Here is a 20,488-nt window from a genome sequence, read left to right as displayed (position 1 = left end):
CTGTGCATCTTTTGGATGTCCTCAATACCACCTCACTGCCCCTTGCCCTCCTACCTCATCTGAACTTGAGGTGCTGAGGGCAGCTGATGCTCTCGCCCTTTCTGCCTGGACGTCTTCGTCCTCATCTGTAGGGTATTCTGGACTTGGCTGCACATCAGGACTTCGGGGTGAAATTCTGTGGAGAAAAGCAAACTCATTGCATGTGGATTACCAGCTGTCCCTGTAAATTTTTCACATCCCTGTTTCCTGAGAGACTGGTGGTGCTGATGACTGTCGGTGTTGTTTCTGCTTTTGCAGAGAACTCCCACCCGTTGGATATAACCCTTCCCTGCGGTGCCGTGAGCATCTTTGACCTTTCTAAACTTATCAGTAAGTCTTCTTTCTATTGAAAATTCAAGTCACTCCCATGACCACTGGTCACTGTAATCACATCTTGACCATGTCACATGTTTGTTTCAGCATCTGTTACTCTACAGTCGTTCTACTTGTAGAACACCCTGAATTCCACTGCTCAGTATATTAATTTCCATCTCTTCTATTCAAGGATATAGATCATCTCGAATGGGAGAATGACGTTTTTGGGTAGTCAATTGCAGTTTTTGAGAAATTAGAATTTGTCTCAGCTATTCAGTGGCTGAACTCTTGCTGAAAGATCATTTATTGACAGGAAGCTAGAAGTCCCCCCACCATAATCACACCTTCTCAATATAAATCCACATGAGCAAGGTCACAGTGCAACCATGCAAGAATACTGAGATATAATATTAAATATGAAAATAAGCATTATTCCAACCTGAAAACAGGATCCTTTCGCATTACTTTCTTCCCATACTTTAGCTCCATGCATCTTAGAGCAAAAATGCACAGCAAAGTGTGAAAGTAAGGCTAGAAGCAAAGAGAAAGCTTTATTTAGACACAAGTTCAGAAATATAACCAAACAGACAAAACTTGTCTTCAGGTAAAGTAGGAGAAAAAGCTAATAAATTAGGGGGGAAATCTAGCCACTGTGTCACATTCAGCTTAGTTCAGCCTGTCTCCTTCTTCTCACAACCCAGATTTAGTCTGTCAGTGAATTCTATCTGTTTGATTTTTGAAATTATCAGTAATTCAACTAAGTCTCACCCCTGTAGTATTAATCCTGCCCAGACCCAGGTCATTGCTGTTTATCACCTGGACCATCACAAATCATCCTCACCTGCCCTCCTGGTCCATCCTCTTCTCCTACATAATCTATTTTCACAACAGTAACTAGAACTATTCTTTCCACAAAAAGTCTGACAAGAGCTGGAGAGGTGGCTTAGCAGTTAAGGTGCTTGCCTGGGAAGCCTCAGGACCCAGGTTCAATTCCCCAGAACCTATGTAAGGCAGATGCATCTAGAGTTCATTTGAAGTGTCTAGAGGCCTTGACACTCCCATTTTCTCCCCCTGTCCTTCCTCTCTCTCAAATAAATAAATAAAAATAAAAACATCTGTTGATATAACTTTCCTTAAAACCTTCCAGTGGTTCCTCAGTTACTCAAAGGTACACAGAGTATATCCATAGCCCTGTCCCCAGCTCACACTTATCACTCAAACGCCCTCAGAACCATGTATGGCCCTCTGCTTAGTTTACACTTAATCATTCCGTGTGACCCACATTACTGTGTCACCCTCTCCCTAGCTCACACTTTGCTCCAGTACTTCTGTAATGCTCTATCCCATTATCTCCCCCGACCCCCGTCAAATTCCAAATTCACACAGGCCTCCTGATGACCCCAAAACAAGCCAGAGACACTTTTGAAACCCTTTAGTGGAATGTCCTTCAAGTCTTCCTGAATACATACATACATATATATATATATATATATATATATATATATATATATATATATGTAGTTTTTGTCTAGTTTTTTCATGAGAATATAAGTTCTACACGGGCTCAGAGACTTCTATTTGCTTTTGACACATAGTATTTGAGATAGTAGCTTTCATCATCCTATACATGACAATATTATTTCTCCATTTACTGTTATCTAACCATTTCCATTTTATCTATAACATTAAAATTAACTTAAATTGCTTCTACATATTTGTATGCTTTATCAAATTCTGAGGTGGTACAACAGAAATTAATTTTATATTGAATCCTGAACTTATGAGTTCTGTATGTGTGAATAAACATTGACTCTTGGACTTCAAGACCATGCTGACTACCATTGCTTGTTTCAAGAATCGCGTTAAAGCACATTGAGTCGGTGCACTTGCACAAGGTTAGAGCGTGCTCATCAGTGACAGCCATGCAGAAGGCTAGGCAGGGAGGGAGAAAGGTCTTACTATTAGGCACATTAGATAATCAACTCCACTTATGTCATAATTTGGGTCTTGAAATTCTTGGTAGTTCTCGTGGGCTTTCTGAAAAGACAAAAACATATCTATATGTATTTGCTCATATTATAGCAAATTTCACTCGTTGACAATTTTCTTCATGAAGCACAATTCCAACACTGGTGACAGGCTCTCTCCCGTGACCCCTCCCCCGCCGCAGAGCACCCTCCTGCTAAATACCAGTTCTCAGTCAACACCTATCTCTCACCTGTCCCTCTTTTCCAGTTTCCTTCATCTTTTGGTCTAAAGCCAAAACATTGGCTGGTAGTCAACCGAAAGCATAACAGATAGAGGTGCTGACATTGAAATTTTCTTGGAATTTGTGTCTGATGTTTGCCACATGAACCTATTCATGAGATTTCTTTTCACCTCAACAATGACTGTTTCCCAATCTTAACATGCAATCTGTTTGTATAAATCTTTCTTCATCCACCAGTTATTCCAGGAATAACTCATTACTCCTAAATTATGTATATTAGGTCTAAACTATTTCGTCTTACATAACTACTTATATTTTGAGGTGAAACAGCTTAAGCAAAGACATGAGTTTCCAAATAAGGATCCCAGCCATAGCTATGTTAACAAGCATTTTCTCAGACAAAAGACCTTCCCAGTTCTTCATGAATACAATTAGTGAAGCCATCTCTTCTCTTAAAACTATTTCATCTAGGATGGTACAGATCCCACAGTGTGTTTCCAGTTGAATCATTGTGTCTTGGTCCCTCCTTACACTCTGTCCACTTGAATCACACTTTAGTCCTTGTGGTCTTTCCCCTGCAGAACATCCTACCCCTTGCCTGGGTCGTGCATTCCTTCTCAACGTGCTTTCAAGGAATACATGTAAGCATCCTTTCTCTGGAAGGGCTCTAAGTTGTATCCACCTTGGTTTACATCTGGCCCTACATCCTTCTCTGATGAAAACTTTATGTACATTGCCTTCACTGGAGGTCAAGTGTCCTTGTCTGTGCTGAGCTGTGTGACAGGAAGAACTCTGCTACTTTGTTCATCAGGTGTCCCCAGTAACAAGAAGTGACAAACAGGGAACAGAGTTTGATGAGTGTTTCTGAGTGGCAGAATGCCACTATGCCTGAGATCTTCCTCAGTCATGAGTGAACACATTTCAAACCACAGAGAATTTTACAACCTGGCGTTAGATTCAAACAATATCTAACAGAGCCTGTATTTTGCTACATACATGAGCAGCTGCTTTTTAATAGCTCTGTTGAGGTTTATTTTTATGCTGTTAAAATGTACCACTTTAGGAAGATGGTCCAATGGATAAAACTGCTAGCTGCACAAAGATGAGGAACTGAGTTCAGTTCCTGGTACTCATGTGAAAAACTGGATGTGGCTGTGTATGCCTTTAACTCCAGCATTGAGTGGGACAAAGACAGGAGGGTTTCTGAGGTTTACTGATCCATGTTCAGTGAGAAGTCAGGGAAATAAGTCAGACAAGCAATTGAGGAGGACACCTGACATCCTCCTCTGGCCTGCACAGGCATGCACACAGAGTATGAACACTGGCGCACACACACACACACACATGCATGTATCATGCTAACACCATACGCATGCAAAAGAAAAAAATTATTTACTTTATATAATTACAATTAATATTTCACAACTTGTACAAACCACCACAATTCAACATTAGAACACTTAAATCTTCCCAAAGAAATCCCTATACCCATTTGTTGTCACTCCCAATTCCCACTAATCCGTACATTTTTTTAATCTAAATATATCTGGGCAAAGTAGACAGGCTACATATTCCATACTAATGACACAGCCGATGACATGTCTTACCACTGCAAAGAAGACTAGATATGCACCCAGTGAAATCAAAGGAATGAGTGTCATGCTGGATATCGTAGCTAGGCTGAAGAAATTCAACTGAACAATATCAAACATAAAAGTCAAGACCTGCAGGACAAGTCCAAACACATTGCATCAGATACATTCCACCCACTGATATTTGAGCAAACAACTAAGATTAAGTGTCTTATCATACATCTTCTAACTTCCCATATGGAAATGCATGTGCAAAGCCATCACAGGTTTGTTAATCAGAATACTTACAAACTTTAGCTTCCAATAGAATTTTTTATCAAGAGCCGGGCGTGGTGGCACACACCTTTAATCCCAGCAGTGGGGAGACAGAGGTAGGAGGATCACTGTGAATTCAAGGCCACCCTGACACTACACAGTGAATTCCAGGTCAGCCTGGAGTAGAGTGAGATCCTACCTTGGAAAACCAAAACAAAATAAAGGAAAGAAAAATAATAATTTTTTTGGTTAATACTAGCTCATTAATGTGTTCAATGATATCTTTCTTTTGTGGAAAGTAGAGCTTTGCCAAACATTGAAATCAGGGCCTCATGTATACTAAGTATGTGCTCTACCGCTAAGCCATGCACCAGATGGTGTGATATTTGACCAGATATGTACAGAACATGCAGGCAATTAGTTTTACCCTCACCTTATATGTGTGTGTGTGTGTGTGTGTGTGTGTGTGTGTGTGTGTGTGTGTGTACACATAGAGAGACAGAGACAGAGACAGAGACAGAGAGAGAGAGAGAGAGAGAGACGGGGGGAATTATCCCATTGCGATGAGGAATCCTCGAAATCATTCTTTCTAACAGTTTTTTAGTAGCTATTACCAAACCTTCTTTTACTAACCCTCCCTCTCTCTCATTTCCAAACTTCTAGTAATCACAATTCTACATATAAACTGACTTTTCTTAGCTTCCACATATGAGGGAAAATGTGTGTTGTCTTTTGTGTCTGGCTTATTTCAGTCATCTTAATTTCTTCAGGTTTCATTTTTTTTTCTGCAAAGGACAAGATTTCATTTTATTGCTGTATAATATCCTCATGTGTTTTTGTGCCAGACATCTCTATTCATTCATTGGTTAATGGGCACTGAAAGATGAGCCCATATCTTAGCTATTGAGGATAGTTATATAACAAATAAGAAACGCAGACATGTTTCTTTGGTATACTGATTAGATTTTCTTTTTATATAACTAAATAGTATAGGTAATAGGCAGTATGGTACTATAGAGGATTTTTTAAGTGCCTACATAATTTTAAACCTAAACTTTGTGACTTTACATGTAAAAATGTAATTATTAGTTCTTCTGAGCCTAAATTATTTTGTTTAACATTATGATCTTACAGTTTCCTGTAAATGACATAGATTTATTCTTTGTTATGACTGAGTAATGCTCCATTGTGTATATTTCCATTGTCTTTACCCATTCATCTGCTGATGGGCACCTAGGCTGAGTCTGTGTCTTGGCTATATGAATAGCATTACAACAATCATAGCTATGTAGTTATGTCTTTTTTCTGCTCATTTGGATTCCTTTTGATTCATACTAAGGGGTGGTACAGCTTGATCACGAGGAAATTCTCTTTGACCATAAAGCTCAAGAAACACTTTACTCAAAACTACTTGCAAACACTTACAGTGGGCACAGGCTCTTTACTCATTTCTGCTAGACATCAGAAGAGCAGAGTTGAACATAAACAAACAAGTGTTAGTGAGACTCTCTACTCACGATAACTGTCCAGCATAGCAGGTATCTGTGTAACACTGGACAATCAAGAAAGTCCCCAGGCATATTACATAGGGAACCAGCTTTGGCACACAGAATCCCACGGTTGACCTCTATTGGAGTCATGCAACTTACTGTGTAGTGCTTTCTATAGCTTCTGTACTTGGGATGGACTGTGGAGATAATGGCAAGACAGAGAGTAATAAACACTATTTGTTGGGTGTAAACAAACACAGCCCAGAGAAGTGCAATCAGGTAGCATGCATAGAGGAGGAATAGCATCTTGCAGTAGAAGGTCCATAAGGAAGTCAATTAGTGATGCCAAATATATAAAAATACAGATGATTTTCAAAACTCTTGTTCTAAAAGCTGATAGCTATTGTGTAGATGAACATCCACCTATGACTTGGGCAGATCAGTTTAAAGGCAGCCAGAAATGCATGCAGACCACTGCATTCTGTGACTTCATGCTTTTATAGCAAAGTTCTCCATAATCTTGGACAAACTCTATAGTTTCACACATAGATAGATAGATAGAGTCTTTTATGAAGTTCTCCATGAACTCTGTTCAAAGAGCTATACCTGAATTATTCAGACAGATCATTAATGTGATAATATGAGTTATGTTTCCACTCCCGTGCCATGGTGTAATTTTTTATAATTTTATTTATGTATTTGCAAGCAAAGGGAGACAAAGAGAAGACAGATGGGGAGAGAGAATTCCTTGGTCAATGGGACCAAAATCTAAACAAAAAATTAAGTTATTTTAATGCATACTTTGTATATAAATGCATATATGTATATAGATTGCTTTATATGGTCTATTAGGAATGAGTAACAAGTTGTTCATATGCCTGAGCTTTGACTAGATACCATCATATGAAGTTGAGTATGAGAATTTTCTATGTGTGGTAGTGCTCAAAAATTTGAAATTTGATATTTAATCTATATTTTTAACTTCCAAATGTTTAACTATTTTTCTTGTGTGTGTGTGTGTGTGTGTCTGTACTTACGATATAGTAGCATAATGACCATAGGCCATTATTTTTTCTCCTCTTGCAAAAAATGAATGATATCAAATATGCCAGGAAGATAAGAGAAGCTGCATAACCAAATGAAAAAATAGCCTAAAGATGACACAAATAATAGTCAAAAATTTAGCCAGTACCTAAGGGAAACTTTAAGTAATAAACATATAAAAATATTTTACTGTATTTGCAATTTTCATGTTTGATTTATGATAAAATAATCTCAAATATGTAAAATATTCACATTATGTTTCATTAATTACATTATAAATTTTTTTCTATAGAATGTTACTTACCATAGGTAATATAATTTGAGGTACAGTACTCATTTCTATTATTTTTGTTATATAGAAGATCAAATACATTAAACTGAAAATTAAATTGAAGAGGCTGATGTCCACGATTGCCTGTCCACACCAGTAAGCAGAAGGGTAGAGGCCAGACACCCATAGCTGGGAATCCGCTTTCCTCTGAGGAGAAAACACGGGGTTACATAGATTCAGTTAAATGCAAAGCAAAAGATCATTGTAAAAAATTTTAAGATAAATATAATTTAACCTCATAATATTATTACCAACAGGTTCATGTATATTGTTTAAAAACCGAGGCCCATAGATCTAGTTCTCTAAAAGGTGGATACTGGGATGGAGGGATGGCTTAGCAGTTAAGGTGCTTGCCTGCAAAGTCAAAGGACCCAAGTTCAGTTCCCCCGGATCCACGTAAGCCAGATACACAAGGTGATGCATGCATCTGAAGTCAGTTTGCAATGGCTGGAGGCCCTGGTGCTTACCCATTTTCTCTTCCTCTCTCTCACTTTCTCTCTCTCAAATAAATAAATAAAACAAAAGGTGGATTTAAAAATTATGCTTTCTTATTTGGTGGATTTGATTTGCAGTACCACTTTAACTCATGAAGAATAATTAGAAAAGTAAACTTAGTGATGATCAAGCACAAAGCTCTTTCAAAAGAAAGGTCATTGTGTGACCTGTTGAGCATCAGGAATTGTTGCTGTCTACATATCTTCTCTGAGAGTCACTGACTCTAGATTGTGCAGGCAGACTTCTATTTATCTAATTTTTAAATATATTTTATTGAGAACTTTAGTATATGAACATATCGCAAATTGGTCATATTCCTATTGGACTAGACCCTTCATGTCCCCTCTCCCCTGCTTCCACTCCATGGAGGGCCCTCTTCATGGGGTCATTCTATTCACTGTGGGATCATGAGTGTGGCAGCGAGCCTCTGTGGGGGTGAAGAACAATACCCAAGGATACTTCTTCCCACCCTGTGGCTCTTACAATTCTCTCTGCCCTATAAATCTGATTTTAATGTTTTTTTTCCAGATAATGGCCATTAAAAAGCACAGATAACATAAAATTATAACTTTCAGGGTGCAAACATTACCCAAGTCTTAAATTTGATCTTAAAACTTTAAAGAAAAAGTAACTTATCCAGCTTTCTGCATTACTAACCACATTGAATTAATGATGTGCTTCTGTTGTTCCCTCCAAGAGGACAGCACATTGACTTCAGAACATTAAAGACAGAAGTACTACCAGATGTGGTGGCACAGGACTGATACTAACACTGGGGAGGCTGGTCAGGGAGGTTAGGAGTTCAAGGTCATTTTCAACCACATAGTGAGTTTGAGGTCAACATAGGCTATATGAGTCCCTGTCTCAAAAAAAAAAAAAAAATACAATTACTGAAGTTCTTGAAGTCCCTCTCCCCCATCATTATTACTTTGTAGTCACTGGCGCTGCTCATGGCGATGTAAGGAGAAATGCTGCACACGACAAACAGTAAGAAAATGGAACCATCTGGAAGCCCAACCCAGATCTTATGTTTCTGCAAAGATATAAAGAACTGTAGTGAACATTTTAATAAATCCACACTAAGACTCATAAAAGACATGTTCTTTAAGGTTTTAGAATCTATGCTTTATAAATTCCAGTTTTTTCCCCAGGAGGAAAAAATGCATTTCCCAATATCATATAGGAATGAAAGTGTGCTCTTGGGGTTGAGCAATGCCAAACAGTGTGTTAACAGGAAAAGGCCTGTTTGTTTTGATCTTGAACAAACAGGCAATCCAATCAAGGAATTGAAAACTCAAGAGGAAATAGCAACTGGCTCTTCCTTTCTGGTTTCACATGGTTTCCCTTGTAATGGTGGGGATCAAACCAAAGGTTCTGTTCATGTGAGGGAAGTGGTATGCCACTGAACCACACCCTGATCCCCTGGCTTTAATATCTGAAGAGTTCCCTCCAGTCACCACTGCTTGAATGCCCTGTGCTCTCCTTGATCGCATGGCTGACTTGAAAGCATATGTATCCACCATGGACATCTCGAGTATGTTCCACCCATTTTCTCCATCACCTTCAGAAAATCAGTAATTCTATGTACTGTCAGGACCACTGATTCAATGGAAGCCAAAACCGAACTGGACACTTCTGCATTGAAATGAGTTTCCCTTTTGGCTGATCTATTCCCAATCCTGATGTGAGGCATTGAACTCAGTTTTGAGAGCTGCCTCTTGATATCAGTCCAAAAACTATAACCACAGTATATACTTAAAATAGAGGAGAATTGATGATAAAGGAGTTACATGGATGATGGTCATCCAATAAGAATGATGAAATGGGAAGCCATTGTCACTTGTGGGCTGGAGTGACAAAAGCAGTGATGTGACTATAAATCTTGTGAGGGTTTCTCAGCTCCTGTCTCCCATCAGTGTTTCCTCCTCCTTAACTTTCTGAAGCTAGACTGTCGCCAGGATCTCCAGAATTCAGCCTGTGTAAATCAGACACCCTGGCAGTACGGAGGAACACTGGGTCAGTGAAGACATGCATCTGGATAGTGTACAATCCCAGGTGTGAAAGAGTCCCTTTCACATCAGTAAATTTACTAACTTAGTCAGCAGACATTCCACTGATGCATTGTATTAAGCTCACAGATCCTAAGGTGGGATTCAAATGCATTGAATCCAATCCAGTGCTTTCTTTCCACCTCTGTGTCAGTTTTCTATCTCTGCCCTTTTCTCTAGTTATGGGGAATGATAATAAACTTTAGGATAAGCAAGCAAATATCAGTATTTAAAGGCTTAAAAAAAAAAAGCAAGCATTGTCAAATCCTCAGCTGTTCAGAACCAGCACATCTAACACTTACAAAAGAAAAGCTACTTCTCTCGATGCGAATACGCTGCGTTTGATTAAACATACGGAGGAGCCCATTGCTGATGACGTTCATAAGGACGGGGAAACAGTGCACCCTCTTGGTGTTACACACGACTGAAAATCTGTAATCCTGAAAACAAATAAATAAGATTATTTCTAAATACTTGAAAAATAACAGAAGAACTCTTACATAAAAGCATTGACAGTGCCACATCGCAGCCATGTTCTACCTCCAGGTTAGCTTGCTCTACTGAGCTAGACTTTCCTGACCCTTGACAGATGATGCTGCAGAGGTTCTTACAAGGTTGAAATGAGAACGTATACATTAGACCATCACACAGTGGATAGTGTGGTCAGCATCTACTTTGTTTTTGACTAGCATTACTAATTTTATATTATTTTGTTCTCATTTTGTTGATGAGGAAATTTTAGACAATGGCCTTTAAAAGTTGCCCAATGAAAAGATCTTGTCAGTTTATGGTGGGCAAGCAAAGAAATGCTTATCTTCTGGATGGGAGACAAACATGACATTAATGAGGTAGTTATGGTCATATCGTTAGTGAAACACTGTTATACTCTCGAAGACAAGGTTTGTGCTTCATGCTTATGGAAATGTTCAATATCGTTTAAATGTTACAAGCAGCTCATTTTAAAAACATGTAAGATAAATGGAGCAGTTGTCAAACAAAGTTGTTCCCAAAAGTTGGCACAAGATGGTTGATGGCATGTACACAATACATTTTGATTAGTGAGAACTGAGTTCAGTGAAACATCTTCAAAGGATTTTGTTTTGTCTCCCTTGTAGAAAGAAATAAAGAGGTAGCTCTTCCAGTTCTTGGGCTGGAGAGATGGCTCAGTAGTTAAAGGAACTTGCTTCCAGCCCAGGAGTTCTGCTTATGATTAGGATGCATTTTCAAGAGTCATTTTCTTTATGGAGCTCTATGATTTGTCCACTTCTACCATAATTAAAATACTTTAAGCTAGCACTTCTTAGAGATTTCACATAGATATCATAGTGTGATCAGTTAGCAATTAAATAGTATTCCTTAATTTCACAATTAAATTGGTTGATGATAATCAGCTATGACATGTTATTGAGTTTGAGCAGTGCAAGTCAAGATAGTTTATAATGGAAAGGTAATCTAATTTAATACAAAGATGTCATTGTGTATTCAGTATGGACTCAAATCCTTCTCAGATTTGCCATATTCTAGTTGGACTGATTTTATATAGTTCTAAAAGTGCTTAAGATGAAGTCCTTACTGTGTATGTATGTTATTGTCATAAAGTAAAAAAAACAAGAGATAAGCATACCTTCTGTTTACCAGAAACTATGATAGCTCCATTGTATGACAGGCCTTCAGTGCCATTTCTGTTTTCAAAGTCATCTACTTCCAAAAGTATATTTTGATGCTTCAGTGATTGTATAAAATCTTCAATATTTGATTCTAGCATAAAGTTAATAACAAAGCAAGAATATATTTATTTTCTAAAGAGTTCTAAGAGGCCTGAAGAAGTGGGTCAGTGGTTAATGTGCTTGCCTGAAAAGCCTAGTGACTGAGGTTTGATTCCCTAGCACCCTTGTAAAGCCAAATACACAAAATGACACATATATCTGGAGCTCATTTGCAATGGTTGGAGGCCATTCTTTCTTTCTCTCTCTCTCTCTCTCTCTCTCTCTCTCTCTCTGTCTCTCTGTCTCTCTCTCTTTCTCTCTCTCTCTCCCCTCTATTTTTCTCTTTAAAATAAATAAATAAAAATATTTAAAGAGTTTCAAAAGTAGATATTTACAGTATACCATGTGAAAGCATGTTATTATATAACCTGGAATTGGCAAAGAACTCATCAAGAGAGAACTTACTTTGGTTTTGTTAAACACCTTGGGGAAACTTAATGTTTTCCCTTCCAGAATATTAGTTTTAAAAAATTACACATTCTTTGGGCTAGCAAGATAGGTTTTCCTGAATCCTGTTGTATCTCACTGAAGAACATGGGTACAGATATACGCATCTTTACATGTCAATCTCTTCATATCATATGTATGGTATATAGGTTAAACTGTTGTAACAGAATCTGAAAATAAAGGGGCTCAACTAAGATAACATTTATCTGTCTTAGGGTTGCCAGGCAGATAGAAGTAGCTCTACTCAAGTAGATTGCGCCTTGACTTGGGGTCCTTCTCTCGGACCCTCCATCACCCCTGTGCCCTCCAAATTCGAGGAAAACACACTGTCTCACATAAGCTCTTTTCTGCAAATGTACATTGCCCTTTTGTTTTAATTTTCTTGTCCTCTCATGTTCTATTTAACAATAAAAGTAATTTCTTTGTGGGTGAAATCTTTGTTTCTTTTCTACCTGTGTTATTGATGATTAATAGGCTGGTACGAAGATCCTGAGGAAGTTGTCCAGGAGACAAGAAATATAACTCTGTTTTAAATTCCCAGTCAGCACCCTCATCCACCATAGAATGAGCTTGCTTTTCCATAATCAATGGGAACAATCCAATTCCAAATATCAATAGCCTAAACAATAAGAAAAATTACCATAGGACCCTAGGGCAATTTTATTTGCTCAGTGAGATGTTCTACAACTATTTGTCAAAAGTTAAATTACCTTATGCCAGCTATGATTCTAGGTGCTACAGTCTAAGTCATAGCTCAACATACTACATAGGGTTAAGTGCCCTTGTTATTTAAAGGTCATGTCTTCTAACTATGAAAATTAAACATAATAGGCTATATTTGTAAGTTGAATCAAGAGCTAGGTATAATCCCACTTTCAATGAAATCAAATGCAACATTTGTCTTTCCTTTCTAAATAATTTTCTGGTTTTAATCTCTTATAAAAGTCATTGTTCAGAGCTGGAGAGATGGCATAGTGATTAAGTACTTGCCTGTGAAGCCTAAGGACCACAGTTCGAGGCTTAATTACCCAGGACCCACATTAGCCAGATGCACAAAGGGGTGCATGCATCTGGAGTTTGTTTGCAGTGGCTGGAAGCCCTGGCATGCCCATTCTCTCTCTCTCTATCTTTCCATCTATCTATCTATCTGTCTATCTATCTATCTATCTATCTTTCACTCTCTCTCTCTGTCACTCTCAAATAAATAAAGATGAAAAAAATTAAAGTCATTGTTTAAAACAATGACAATGCTACAATACTCACAAGGTCAAGAGTGATTTTCTCCCACGTTTTAACTTTAAGAGACGGAGCCGTGCCATTGCGCAGACCTGCATTCTCCACAGACACATGCTGCTCAGAGCCTTGTGCACGTCCGGAAGAGAAGAGTAAGTTGACTCTACTTCACTTAGGCTTTCTGAGTCTCTTACCATTTCTGTGCATTTGAAGCCTACATGAACATATACTCTAATTATCACCATCCTAGGGTATTGTGGCTAATTTCTTACTTAAAGTGTTTATTTTATATTTGTTTACAGTTTTATACATAGATTCAGAGAACTTGTTTTAAAAAACATTTTCAAACATATACTCTAATTATCACCATCCTAGGGTATTGTGGCTAATTTCTTACTTAAACTGTTTATTTTATATTTGTTTACAGTTTTATACATAGATTCAAAGAACTGTTTTAAAAAACATTTTCAAAATCTTATGAAGATCACTGTCTTGAGTATCTTCTTTCTATAATTGTATTTTATAATTACCAAATGTAAAAAAATTAAAATATTCCAAATAAAATTGTGGTTACATTGCAGACCATAGAAGAAACCCAGAATAATGTTCAAATTCTACAAACTCAATGAGAAAATACACAAAATGCATATCAAAAGAAGAGTTGAGGGCTGGAGAGATGGCTTAGTGGTAAAAGACACTTGCCTATAATGGGTAAGGACCCAGGTTCAATTCCCCAGTACTCATGTAAGCCAGATGCACAAGGTAGTGCATGCATCTTGGGTCATTGGCATTGCTGGATGCCCTAGGCCTACTTTCTCTGTTTCTCTACCTGCCTCTTCTCTCTATTGCTCTCTGTCTCTATGTTCTCCCTCTCTCAAATAGATAAATAATTTTTTTTTAGAAAATAAGAGTTTAGAAAATGAGTGACCTTGCTATGCTTAGTATTTTAAAACACGAAGTATCAAATGTAATAATATTCTGGGGGATTCAAAAAATTCCTCATCATGGGCTAAAAATTGGTGATTAAAGGTGCTTGCCTGAAAAGCCTGCTGGCCTGGATTTAATTCCCAAGGTACTCATGTAAGCTGGATGCAAAAAGTGTCTCATGTGTCAGGAATTTGTTTACAATAATTCTGAGAGGCCAGACATGTCCATACATAAATACACACACACACACACACACACACACACACACACACACACACACACACACGTGTTAATAGTAAAACCTCATCATAGAAATAATCCATCATCAATATGTAATACCAAGGCATAAATAATTCAGAATTATAGGGAAAAGCTTGCCACCTCTGAAAGATATGTCCGTGAGTCCCACATACATAAATTAAACAGCATGACTTGGGAAGGATTATTTATCTGCTCTAAAGTCTGATTTTTTTTCACCTGCAAAATGGTACCAACCACATTTGTTACTGTAAAAAGGAAATGCTGTGGTATATATCAATTTCTACCTACCCATATACTGGTTAAAGTATCTGGCAAAGGATGGGCTCCAAAACATCATTTCTTTTGATTATCACCCTTTAAACTACCTAGAAGGTAGTAATGAAAATCCTTTTCAATTTGACCTTTTTGTATTAATAAGCTACAAATAATTTTAATAACATATGAATGCTCAGACTTTCTGCTTAAGGGTTTCATTGTCCGTAAGTATCTAAGAAGCAGTGAGCACCTAGGGATAGGGGAAACTGTTGAAAGATGAAGTAGATAGTAGCTTCCAAGGAGGAATAGGCACCAAGACAAAGTATATGGTTAGTTCTATCAGCAATGTTAGGAAACAATGCAGCCATGCCAAACACAGAGACAACTTTTTAAAGATTCACAGTCCTTACTATGAATCATGCATAATAAATTATAAATACTGAATGGACACAGGTCATTTGCAAACTGAGTTCTGTGAACTATACTACTGATTTTTACCTGGTTTGGTAGTAGATTCTCCTTCCAGGTTCATGAACACTTCATTCAGGGTTGACATGGAGACATCATAGCCCATCATATCCTTACCAGTATATTTCTCCAGATCACTGAAGAGGTCTAAGGCAACAAGTAGTAATACAGACATTTACAAAATAGCATCAATAACCAAACCTAGAAAATATTCGAGACTTTTCTTCTGCATGGGTGGAGGCTTGCAACTGCTCTTCTCAAAGGTCATGAATTTCCCTTGTGTTCTGAATTTCATTCCTTCTCAGCATTCCAAGCACATTCCAAATGTGACCTGCTCTCTCTCTTCCTTTCCTCCATCACCATTTTCTTCTATCCTAGGTCACCCCAAATAATAAGCAAAGCTGCTACAAGACCCATGAAACAAAGATAAATAGGAACAACACTTCCTCTTGCCCCTCCATGTGCATGTGTGGTCAAAGCAGCAACAAAATGTAGTCACTTCCCCCCATCCCCTCCATGTGCATGTGTGGTCAAAGCTCTCCCTGCTTCTCATTGTCACGTCTTAGCACCACAAGTCCATGTGTTGTTCATGTGCTACATAAAATATTCCCTTCAAAATGATCAGTAACTTCAATTTCCCACCCAGTGACTAAGTTTCCATTTTTGTTTTAATGTTTTAAATTTATCTTTCTCTTCTCCCCACTTTTTCTTCTACCTTTAACAAAACACAAGCCGGGAGTGGTGGCCCACGCCTTTAATCCCAGCACTTGGGAAACAGAGGTAGGAGAATCGCCATGAGTTCGAGGCCACCCTGAGACGTCATAGTGAATTCCAGGTCAGCCTGGGCTAGAGTGAGACCCTACCTCAAAAAACAACAACAAAAACAAAGCACTTGGGCTGGGAATACAGGTCATAAAAAATAGGATTTGCTAGTTCTATCCTCTAGAAACATTTTCTTCTTTGATTATGGAAACATCATTTCAATTTCCCTCTAATTGCATCTATAACTCTCAGTTTCTACTACATTCATAATTCCTTGGCTTTCTCGCAAAGTTGTAATCCATTGTCTCTCTCTCTCTCTCTCTACACACACACACACACACATCCAGATCATCTATACGCTGAAGTTTCCCAAATTCATATGTCACTTTGTCCCTTGATGTTGAGTGTCCTGTATACTTGAGTTCTCCTCGGTGAAGTCAAAAGTCATCTTCAAGTTGTTCAAAACAGAGCACTACTGCTGGTGTCAAGTGTTCTACACATCACTTTACAATAGATTCCATCATTTTATATTGAATAAACAAAGCTGAAAATCTAGAGACCACATTCTACATATAGCTATCACCCAGACCTTTAAGCTTTATCACTCATTATGTTTCAAACACACCTATCTCCATCCGTCTTTATAGGTGTGCTGTGGTAGAACAGTCACCATCACCTTTTACCTGGGCCTCTGAAATGCAGTCTAGTCTGCAATGGTCTGCTATTGTTCTGTTGTTCCCCTTTATCCTGACTTATTCTTTCTTCAGAAAATGAAAATATAAGTCATTATCATATTACTCCCAGTTCAATGTCTTTTACTGGTTTCTAAAGACATTTAAAATGAAAATCAGTATCAATACAAAAACCTCTACAGATCCATAAAAGCTATCCATATAAAACTTAAAACCTAAAACTCCTTTCATAGTGCTTTAGACTTAGACATTTTCCCCTCCACTTGGAGTATACTTGACCATTTTCTTATAGCCTTTTATGATCAGTGATAGAGTTGTTAACTAGCATACATGAAGCCATGGATTCAAACTTTAGCATAAGTGTGTGTGTGCACATGCAAACACACACACACACACACACACACACACACACACACACACACAGATGAATGAGTTAATAAATAAATGCCACCTTAACAGCAGTCATCACTCTAATTCATGTGGCTTTTGTGTAGCATTTTCTCATACAATTTTATTGACTTTGCACATATACTTTTTCCTCTCTAGTTGAACATTGCCTGCCTGAGGGAGCAGACTCATATGCCGTGTCTAATTCTGTGTTTCTAGTCCCTGAAGCAGTTCCTTGAATGTAATGGATTTGTGGTGAACATTGATTAATCATGTCTTTCCTAGGGATACTGGGATGTCAGCTTCTTGGGGAATCCAGAATTCTATCTCTCGTTACGTGGGTGGGATGATGGGCCAGCACTAGGACTGAGCAACTAGATAAGCGAGACTAGGCACAAGCAGTGCGTTTCCCTACATGGGCATGGCATTTAAGAGACCTGAGTTCCATGTACTAGGATTGGCACAAGCATGCCATTCAACCATTAGAAGGCTTGGTTGGTGTAAAGTGTCTGCTACGTGGTGAGACTTGAACACCAGAAGCTCTGCCTACGTGGTACCAGAGTATGACTATGCATCATCCTTCTTTGACAAATAAGAGATGGGGAACCAGTTGTACTTCATGTGCTCTTAATCCAAAACACAGGATAACATAATGCAGAATATCAGCTTCCATGCTGCTACAAGGAAAAGAGAGATTCCATATTGGAGAATACAGCTGAAATCTGAGTGAATTCCTGATTATTTCCCTGAAAGACTGCTCTGAAATAGCTTATTTAAATTAGGACAATAGGGCTGGAGAGATGGCTTAGCGGTTAAGCGCTTGCCTGTGAAGCCTAAGGACCCCGGTTCGAGGCTCAGTTCCCCAGGTCCTACGTTAGCCAGATGTACAAGGGGGCGCACGCATCTGGAGTTCGTTTGCAGAGGCTGGAAGCCCTGGCGCGCCCATTCTCTCTCTCTCCCTCTATCTGTCTTTCTCTCTGTGTGTCTGTCGCTCTCAAATAAATAAATTAAAAAAATTAAATTAGGACAATATTCTCTCTACTTCTGTTTACATGTCACCTGTGTCATTTCACCCTGCCCTCACCCCTCTTACAGCTCATTTCTTTATAGTCACTTTTTGTTACCATTCTACCTTTTTGCATTAAATGCTGTTTTAATTAGGAATAATTGCAATAACAAAGCAAACAACACTTACACATTATTTTCAACAAGCTTCAGTTTGAGAAACTGAACAGCAGAAGTAAGTCTCAGGATCTGCATCAGGAAAAACTGGCAGTTCTTGAAATCTGGGCGCTGTACTAGCAAAACCAGACACAACACACCCTCACCTGAAGAAAGCCCTGCACTAGCTTGGAGGATAGCTGAACACTGGCTACAACTTGTTCAGTCTGAAGCCACCTGAGAAGGTGGCCGGAGGAATGAAGACATCCAACGGTCCTGGTGGCAAGCGGGAAGTAAACTTTGTATGGGTTCATAACTGAGCATTTTTTAAATGGCTTTGGATTTTTAAAAAAGTGTAATGCTTCATTGTGTGTGTGTGCTTTTCAGAAACAAATCAAAAGATTAGAGGTCAGCACCAGGTGGGAACACAAAGTGGATGTGGAGTGACTGGAGGTCACTGCAGGCGTGGTATGTGCTGCCCAAGCCACGGCGACACTGACTCCAAGGACTGACTTTCTCAAATGCCATTCTACTTTTACACATTAGATCCTACAGTGGCTTGGAGGAGAACTGGGAGAGTGGGAGAGGAAAGAGTGTGGGGTAGAGGGGAATTGGGGATGATGTAGAAAGAGAAGCAACTAAAACAAATTGTATATGAAAATGTCAGGATGAATGATACGTAAATCTCTGTATGCCAAGTTAAAGATAAAACAAAATAAATTAGGATAATAGAAAGTTACACTTAAAAATAAATGTTTAGCCGGGCGTGGTGGCACATGCCTTTAATCCCAGCACTTGGGAGGCAGAGGTAGGAGGATCGCCATGAGTTCAAGGCCACCCTGAGACTACAGAGTTAATTCCAGGTCAGCCTGGACCAGAGTGAGACCTTACCTCAAAAAACCAAAAAAAAAAAAAAAAAAAAGTTTAAATAAAATAAAAAAGCTGTTTAAATAAACAAAAACTATATTTCTGCATTTCTATAGCACCACCTCAGAGACTAGGTATACTGGATGTCTTGAATGAGCAGATACACATAAAACCATAGGACGGTAACTCACATAATTTGCATGGTATTCTTGGTGTATTTTAGAATGCCCTTTAAAAAACAGTTCTAGATTGCACCTGAAAAGATGGCTCTGTGATTAAGGTATTTTCCTGCAAAGCTTAATGACCTAATTTCGATTCTCCAGTACCCACATAAATTCACAAAGTGATGCATGCATCTGGAATTCTTTGGTGGTGGCTAGAGGTCCTGGTGTGTGCATTCTTTCTCTCTCTCTCTCTCTCTCCTTGAAAGTAAAAATCCTAGTTTGAGCTACCCAACAGACTAAGGGCACATGTTAAACTCAAAATAAGTAAGCTATCTTCTTCTCTGCAAAATAAATCCATATAAATTTTAATTAAAATACAGAATGAAGCCTATGGCATAAACCTCAGTGCCCCACTTACATGTTCTCCTCACCATCTGGACACAATAATTATTAAAAATAAAAATAAAAATCAACTACCTGACAAGATTCTAGGCTTGGCAATATTCTAAGTTCATGTTCCCAGAAAGCCAGAGGGCCAGAACGTTACTATTCCTGAGTATATCCCTTAGCCGGTGATGACTCCTCAGTGGGACACTGAGCCACATACTCATTCCTTTATCCCCCAGCATGTTTCCCTTCAGTGGTCTATCTCAGAAACCTGGCCAATCACGCGAACTTCCCGAGTTTCCCTTCCTCCCTGTCATGTCTCCATCCTCTTCTGGTGCTTCCACACACCAACTGCTAAATGAATTATTCACATTCAAATCTTCATCTCAAGTTCTGCCCAGAAAACGAGGACCTGAGGCAAAATTCAAGTCCACTACATAATGAAAATTACAATAGTTGCACATTCTTATTCTCAAATTTAAATATATTGTAGTCATATGTAAGTTACCTGGAAATTTATTTGTCCTTTCCAATGGCAACGTATACACAAGCTTTTCTTTGTTTTTTATTTTTAATTTTGCATCAGGGATGTGGTGAGTAATGGATGATGTTATTTGCTCTGGATCACATGCTTCATTCCTATATAAACTAATGTTAAAAAGAAATGACAACTACATTTTTTGACTGTTACCACATAAGCGATATCTAAGCCTTTATGAAGATATAAAGAGCCAAGAAGATAATATTTGGAAAACACTCATCAGGACACTATAGCAGAGATGAAACATGAGATTCATTCTGTTTCTTAATTGTAAGCATTTTTCTATACCAATATAAAAATATCTATATCCAGGGCTAGAGAGATGGCTTAATGGTTAAGATATTTGCCTGCA

General features: G+C 38.4%; 1 protein-coding gene across 1 annotated transcript in view; it reads right to left on the bottom strand.

Moving 5' to 3' along the window:
* Abca6 (ATP binding cassette subfamily A member 6) overlaps positions 1-20,488 on the bottom strand; it is a 60,166-nt gene that overhangs the window by 11,498 nt on the left and 28,180 nt on the right. The window contains exons 17-29 of the mRNA XM_045158159.1: positions 20,104-20,243; positions 15,206-15,322; positions 13,295-13,493; positions 12,484-12,650; positions 11,443-11,576; positions 10,121-10,258; positions 8,699-8,803; positions 7,249-7,422; positions 6,938-7,051; positions 4,171-4,287; positions 2,314-2,391; positions 794-885; positions 55-175 (exon numbers count right to left, since the gene is read on the bottom strand). Coding sequence (XP_045014094.1) covers positions 55-175; positions 794-885; positions 2,314-2,391; positions 4,171-4,287; positions 6,938-7,051; positions 7,249-7,422; positions 8,699-8,803; positions 10,121-10,258; positions 11,443-11,576; positions 12,484-12,650; positions 13,295-13,493; positions 15,206-15,322; positions 20,104-20,243 — 1,696 coding nt within the window. The remainder of the gene's footprint in view (positions 1-54; positions 176-793; positions 886-2,313; positions 2,392-4,170; positions 4,288-6,937; positions 7,052-7,248; positions 7,423-8,698; positions 8,804-10,120; positions 10,259-11,442; positions 11,577-12,483; positions 12,651-13,294; positions 13,494-15,205; positions 15,323-20,103; positions 20,244-20,488) is intronic.

Source organism: Jaculus jaculus, chromosome 9 (assembly GCF_020740685.1).
Source record: "Jaculus jaculus isolate mJacJac1 chromosome 9, mJacJac1.mat.Y.cur, whole genome shotgun sequence".
In the NCBI taxonomy this organism is placed as follows: domain Eukaryota; kingdom Metazoa; phylum Chordata; class Mammalia; order Rodentia; family Dipodidae; genus Jaculus; species Jaculus jaculus.
The sequence above is the reverse complement of the archived record's forward strand: the minus strand, read 5'-3'. Positions and strand labels throughout refer to the sequence as shown.